General features: G+C 44.1%; 1 protein-coding gene across 1 annotated transcript; it reads left to right on the top strand.

Annotated features, from left to right (window-relative positions):
• The first annotated feature begins 2,716 nt into the window (after window positions 1-2,716).
• LOC147624112 (ATP-dependent Clp protease adapter protein CLPS1, chloroplastic-like) lies at window positions 2,717-4,138 on the top strand. The gene is made up of 3 exons (XM_086820775.1): window positions 2,717-2,919; window positions 3,011-3,200; window positions 3,466-4,138. Exons 1-3 carry the CDS (start codon window positions 2,862-2,864, stop codon window positions 3,725-3,727), a joined length of 510 nt encoding a protein of 169 aa, XP_086676901.1. The 5' UTR covers window positions 2,717-2,861; the 3' UTR covers window positions 3,728-4,138.
• Window positions 4,139-7,301: the final 3,163 nt, after the last annotated feature.

The following is a 7,301-nucleotide window of genomic DNA, read 5'->3' as shown; positions in this document are numbered from 1 at the left end:
TATTTTGAATTAAACACAATGATTTTTATTCGTTTTTTGGTGAAAATATTAATGATGACCATGTCAAGGTTGATGAAGAATCCATGTGATTGGTGCTTGAGTGATAGCACAATGATGGGCTTTCACTTTCAAATACTAGACTTGTACAAAAAAAATGATGATTGTGTATATAATAGCCTCTTTTGTGAAAGGTTAAGAGTGAAGTGTTGATTTATAGCCTTATTGTCTCCAGGAAGATAATGGACATCGTAATTCAAGCACATTGCGCACACCAATGTGTAGAGGCTACATCTTTTAATGTTGTGAGCTATCATTTTTTAAGAAGCTCATCTATTGACATAGCAAATAACCTAATTGATCAAGATTTCTAAGCAACAATGCCTTGCAATGTAATGATGCTCATAGCGATGCTTTGTTTAAGCTATTAACTGTTGGCCAATGCCCAACCTTGCCACTAGTTTTGCCGCTTAGTATACTCGTTGGCAAAAACTTTCTTGTAACAACCTTGCTACTGAATCTTGCCAACGGGTAGTACCCAAGAAGATGTAAAAGGAAAAAGGGAAACTATCTTGAAAATGGAAGAGAGTAGAGACTGTGACCTGTGGGTGCTATTGTATTGTACTTGGTGCTAAGCTTTCACTCTGACAATACACTGATTGTTGGTTTAACTTTCCATTCTCTGTATTGTGCAAGTCTAATTGATTACTAGATTATGTTAGTACTTTTTATCTGGATATGTTTGGGTCCAATGTCATTCTTGTCCGAATGACGTGACTCTTATCTGGAAACAGAATCTCGAGTCACATCAGGAATCTCATCAGATGCAAGAGCTAACCTCTACACTATCGCAACTAACTCCCTTAGCTTAGGCATATCGGTGGCGCAACGCGCTTGCATTGGCTTATCGTGTTGGGCACAGTTGCATTAGTCGTGTCTCCTCCGGAGTCGACTAGGTGGCTTGGAACCACTCAAGTGCTAGGTCTTGACTGTTCACCGACACTTTTAGCGATCATGCTGGGAACTGGTATGCCACGTAAAGGAATAGAGAGATAGAGGCTAGGTTAAGTCCTACACAGCCAGTAGAGTAAGCTAGTCAAAAGAAGCCCAGAAAGAAAGCACACACTAACTAGTGTTAGGAATGCTAACTAGAGAGTCATAAGAGTACAATGGAGTAGACATGGAGAACAACCGGGAAGCTCAAATAGGGAAATGTGGTACCACCGTCGTAGACAGGCTAAAGCTGTTGAACAAGAAGCACCACTGCACCTTCCACCGTGCCGTCCAAGAAGATTAGAAAACGGGATTCCACAGTACCTGGAAAGACTAATTTTGGAACAACTAAGGAATCAGGAAGAAGATAACCAAGAACCAAACGGGATTCCTCAGCAGCCGGAAAGACCGATTTTGGAACCACTAAGGAATCAGGAAGAAGATCGCTAAGAACTACCAAACAGGAGGCAGGAAGCTCAGGAAGGGGAAGAACTGATAACGTCCCTCAAATACCTGAAATTCAAAGGCAAGAGTAAGGAGGATCCGGATGCCCACATCTTTGTCTTTGAAACCACATTCCAGGCAAACAGAGCTCTATTGGGGCAAAAGACGTAGTATTTTGTTACAACATTGGGTGGTAGAGCCACCAACTGGTACTCCCAATATGACCTGGAGCACTTCCAGACATTTGAGGAGCTGAAGAAGGCTTTCTTGGAAAAGATTCAGGAAAGACAAGACCATAACAGAGGTACTCTAGAAGCTGTAGAGGATGACATAGAAAAAGAGGCCAACATAAGACTATGCAACGGAATTCAGAGCAATGTTGATGCGAGAGTTTTACAATGTAATCCAAGTCACGTCTCATTGCTCCACCCGTGCAGTCATGAACGCCCAACTCATGGTAAGAAAATGCCTAAGCATCTCTAATCAGGATACTCCATCACCCGATTAAGTGGGCTAAAGCCCTCTCTGAACAAGCAGTGGTATCTCCCCCTGATCTCATAATATACATGGCATCTACATATGTAATGCTCCTCTGACTCTACCTCTTTGTGGCATAATTTGCATATTTTGTCCTCTCTAGGGGTCCGTGTTGCTCTCCCTGCCTCAATCTCCAAGGTGTGAGAGGAAACTCTAATCTGACCAATAGTCACCCTCATAGCATGAGACATGTTTACATCCATGTAGCCTCGGCGTCTGATAAATCCATCCTCTATGTGTGTGTGTGTGTGTGTGTGAGAGAGAGAGAGAGAAAGAGAGAGAGAGAGAGAGAGAGAGAGAGAGAGAGAGAGAGAGAGACATTTAGCTCGTGCTAATTGAGACCTTTGAGAGCATTGTTCTCGGGAAAGTGGTGTCTCAGCTTATCATCCAGCAGGTTGGATTTTAAAAATAGCCAACTAGACTCAAATTCAAAAGGATTTTAGCTGATTTGCCGTTTTAATGAGAAGTCAATGGGAATCATGTATGTTTCCTTAAATTTGTTTTTTCCGAACATCGGTTGAGAGAGCGATCAAGTGTCAAAGCAGCAAATAAGAAGATATCCTCCTATTACGTCAAGCACATTATGGTTCAACAAAACACACATCCAACAAACATATTTCTTTAACTTTATTGATGTACAACAGATGGAGATGGTATATAAATAATCACACACACAAGCACTTGGTGGTTGCATATTCTCCTCAGCATTTTTCTGAATGAAACAAAAGTAACCTTACCACTTTTGTGAGGATAATATATATACACATGTGATGAAACAGGGGACGCAAGGGTTTGCAGTTGGGCCTGAGTCCCGTCGCGGTAACAGAATCCGGCAAAAGGAGCGCGAGTAAAGCGGTTTGCTGATCGTGGCCGCGTCTGCAGGATCGGCCATGGCTAGTGCCCTGCTCCCACGGCTGTCTGCCCCCCTGCAAGTGCTCCGAGAGTCAGGTAAGCAAAACCCCAGAATTGAACGTTATGTGAACGAAATCTGAGAGCCGCAAACTCAAAAACCCTTATCACATTCTGTTGTTGTTTCCAGACTGCTCTTTTCTGTTCTCGGAGCCCAGCTTCGGATTTGAGAAGAAGCCAGCCAAATCCACTTCAAGGAAGCATGGTAGAACTGCCTTGGCTACAAAGGCAGCCTTTCCAAGCAGCCCAGGGGGTGGAGTTCTTGACAGGCCTACGATTGAGAGAACCACTCCAGGCCGTGAATCCGAATTTGATCTTCGGTAGGTCTGTCTTGTTATTGCTCGCCAGTTTGATGGGTTGTAGCCGAGGGTATGTCCCCACAGTCTCTTGCGTTTTGAATTGTGGCTGCAGTATGTATGGGAGTCATGTTTATTATCATATGCTTTTGTGAGAAGTGCTTTCAAGTTGTTAGGGTTAAGATCCACAATCAGTCATGATACAAGGCACCAGTATGCGGGCAGATAGACTATGCTAGAGTTGGATCATTTTCATAATGTAATCTTTGTTTTATTATTTGCTTTCCAGGAAATCGCGAAAAATGTCGCCCCCTTATCGAGTGCTGCTGCACAATGACAATTACAACAAACGTGAATACGTGGTGCAAGTCCTTATGAAAGTTATTCCAGGAATGACCTTGGACAATGCTGTTAACATTATGCAAGAGGCTCATCACAATGGGTTGGCAGTGGTGATTATCTGCGGCCAAGCTGATGCTGAAGATCATTGCATGCAGCTCCGGGGGAATGGGTTGTTAAGCTCAATAGAACCTGCTAGTGGTGGTTGTTGAATCATTGGCTCAAACTCCTTAGTGTAAGGGTGTTCTGTCACTGCAGTTTATGTGCATGTGCTTCCTGAAAGAGATAGGCTCTCTTGCTCACACACTGATACAGATTGCGACTTTATCATATGTTAATGTTCAGGGATAATGTTCCTTTGACCATTGCATTATGCCTTTCCTTCCTTGTGTGCAGAAGCTAGGGTGTTGTACAGGTCCTAGGTGGAACAAGTACGGTGGCTTATAAGCAAGTGGACTTACTCTTTAGTAGTCTTGCTTAACTTTGTACTATAATAAGCGATAAGAAAGGTGACAAGGGAGAAGGGTGCAGTCGTTCGATAGACTTTGTCATTGCTGAAGACACAATTGTGTTTTAACCTTGAAGATATCAATATAATTTAACTCTTGCCCTCTTTTTGTCTACATACTGTAATACAGCTACTTGAAGATCAGTGTCATGCACGTGCAGAATCTTTGGTTTTGTTATGGCAGGATTCCCTTCTGCTCAGATGTGTGCAGAACAACTGTCTTTTTCATTCAGTTTAACTATGAGTTTTTCAGTTCTTTGGCTTGTCGCCTCAACCATGTTTTTTTTTTTGGTTTTTGCCATAGACTTATGTTTTCAGTAGGCTTGTAGAAGCCATCATTTTGGAAAAAACTGATCTACACAGATAAGACACGGAAATGTTTCTTTTTTTTTTTTGAGCAGGTTTGTGTAAAGGCTTTCCTAAGCCAATCATGGAGAGTTCGGATGAAAATGTTTTACATGATGAGGACTCTTTGAGCTACCATGCTGTAGCAGCATAAAGTTATGCTTCTAGGGACCTTGTATTGAAAGTTGCAACTTACGGAAGAATGAGGAACATTATCGAACACGAGTGCACAGCAGGTAGTGAAGAGAACCCTCACAGAGCGCCCCCCCTCCCCCCGGTGCGCGCGCGCTTCCTGCCCCTCCCTTTGCCTCTAGCTGCCATTCACCTTGCTCCCCTCCTCCCTTCGTTCTTCCATTATTTGCTGCGCCTCCCATTATTTGCTGTGCACACCTCGCCTATTGCCCGCCATCTGCCCTCACCTCCTGCCCTCCTTCCCTTTCTTGCTGCACACCCCTCCTCCTTCCTACCACCACCACGCCCTGTCCTTCCCCTCATTCTGCCCCCCTTCCAACCTGCCTTCTCCACCTTGCTTCTGCCCCATTGCTGTCTATTGTTACTGTTGCTGCACTCTCTTGCACTCTCTTGCACTTCTTGCCCTCCCCTCCACCTCCCAAGTATGGGATTTTTTTAAAAAAAAGCGGTTTTAATTCGGCCTTTCATTCTAATTAGCATGCTAATCAACCTCCTCCTCTCGTTGGGGGAACCATCCATTTTTCACAAGACGAGCTTGAGTTTCTCTTCACCGAAATTGAGAAAGACTCCAAGACGACACGTATTGGAAAAATCTTTGGCTCTCACCCCTCCCGTATCTAGGTTTGTGATGATGGGGTACTTGAGGTGTTGCCTTTAGACTCCGCACTCCACTTTTAAGATGTGAGGCTACTTGGGAGAGGATTCTTCCAAGTAGATTTTGATGGAGAGGAGGTAGCCTCATAAGTGCTCAAGGGCAGCTGCTTCCCTTTGGGCCCAAGGAAGATTTTCTTCCTACCATACACTAGCTACTTTGACCTTGTCGAAGAAGACTGAACCATTATCCTATCACACCCAAGTTCCCAAGTCTTCCTCATGCTTATTGGCCATTGTTGGAGGCCATTGGGGCAGCCTTTGGGCGGGTCCTTCAGGTGCCCACCATCCCAAGGTTTTCCCACTTCCATTGTGCAGGCGGTCATTGCCTCGACTGATGCTGTTCCTGAAAGAAAGCACAGTGGAAGCAAGATGAGCACTAGAGTGTGCTGATCTGAGAGTGCAAGAGAGAGAGAGAGAGATATATGAGGCTAATAAGTTGAATATACTGCGATGAAAGCAATCCCGAGCAGGAGACAAACTAGTCTCATAAGTGTAAGGATACAAAAGGTGAGTGTGTCAACACATGAACCACACATCAATGAATGAAAGGGGAGAGGGCAGCCCACCTATAAATAGGTAAGATGGGGTTGGCTGACTGGACCATAAGAGCTGGCCGATTGAAGTAGGCTCACTTGACCTAGGAAAAATCCAAAAAAGAAAAGGAAAAATGGGAGAAAAATACGAGTGGCCAACCCACAACCAAGGGCCATAAAAGGGATCAAATATGGGCAAAATATAGGGATGAATATGTTAACACCTCCTCTCAGCACCAGATGTTGAACAAACTCCAAGAAGTCAAATGAGGAGCCAAGGAAGCTTGAGACACCGGCTTGGTGAACAAATTTGTTGCATTCTCTGCTGAAGGACAATACTCCAAACACACCTCCAACAAGAACCCGTTCACGAACACAGTGATATTGAATCTCAATGTGTTTCGTGCGAGCATAAAACACAGGGTTCTTGGCGATGGTGATGCAACTCTGATTGTCACACCAAAGAAGAGTAGATCCGGTAGGAGGAAAGCCTAGTTCTCCCAATAATCTTTGCAAGAAAATCGCCTCACAGGAAGCATAACAAACTACATGATACTCTACCTATGTAGAGGAAAGCACCACAGTAGGTTGCTTTTTACTGCTCCATGAGATGGCTCTCGACCCAAGTGAAAAAACACACAACCAGTGGTGGTTGAACGTCGAGTATTCGGATCTCCAGCCCAATCTGAATCCGACCAACAAGAAGAGTGTACTAGTGGTCGAACGTCGGGTATCCGGATCTCTAGCCCAAGAAGAGTGTACCCTTGGCCACAGAAGATGCCAAAATCCAAAGTACCATGCAAGTATCGAAGCACCCTGAGAGCACACCGCCAATGCTACTAACGGGGCTTGGATTTGAAAGAACTCAATAAGCTGACTGTGAAACAAATGTCCATACCAAATAACCGACGAGAACTCGATACTGTCCCAAATCAATCCTTGGAGAAGCATCAAGAAAAGAAAGCTTCTCACTAGTTCCATAGGAGAAGATACTGGTCCACACCTAGTCATCTGAAACTTGTTAAGAATCTCTCATGTGTACTTTTGCTGAGAAAAGAAAAAACCCTAAGGGGTTTGCCAAATCTCAAAGCCAAGAAAATAATGTAGAAGGCGAAGATCCGTCATCTTTAACTCTTTCTCCAAAGCATCCATGAGTGAACGAATCCTAACAGAATAAGAACTTGTAAAGATGAGGTCATCAACATAGACCACAATGATAACAACTAACCCCCTCCCGAGGATATAAAGGTTTGAATTTGCATGAGAACGATGCTTCTAAAATAACTGATCAATCCGCTAGTACGAAGCCCATGGAGCTTGCTTCAGACCATACAAAGCTTTCTTCAGCTGATACACCTAGTTGTGTCTGCCTAGAACCTCAAATCCCAGCGGACTGTGATCAACATACACTTCTTGTGTATGTTGAGCTCTCCATTCAAGAAAGCCGACGTGACGTCCATCTGGAATACGAGCCATCTATGATGTCCTGCAAGAGCAAGAACCATTCCAATGGTAGTCATCCGGGCCGTCGGAGCGAAGGTCTCATTGAAGTCG

The sequence above is a fragment of the Cibotium barometz genome, chromosome 26 (genome assembly GCF_041138505.1).
Source record: "Cibotium barometz isolate CiBa-2024 chromosome 26, ASM4113850v1, whole genome shotgun sequence".
In the NCBI taxonomy this organism is placed as follows: Eukaryota; Viridiplantae; Streptophyta; class Polypodiopsida; order Cyatheales; family Cibotiaceae; genus Cibotium; species Cibotium barometz.
Note: the sequence above shows the minus strand (reverse complement) of the source record. Positions and strands in the feature narration are given on the sequence as shown.

Excerpts from the sequence above, each read along its gene's own strand:
- LOC147624112 (XM_086820775.1), top strand. The coding sequence starts at position 2,862 with ATGGCTAGTGCCCTGCTCCCACGGCTGTCTGCCCCCCTGCAAGTGCTC. Across the intron at positions 2,920-3,010 it reads GCAAGTGCTCCGAGAGTCAG|ACTGCTCTTTTCTGTTCTCG; the intron begins GTAAGCAAAACC and ends TGTTGTTTCCAG. Across the intron at positions 3,201-3,465 it reads GAATCCGAATTTGATCTTCG|GAAATCGCGAAAAATGTCGC; the intron begins GTAGGTCTGTCT and ends TTTGCTTTCCAG.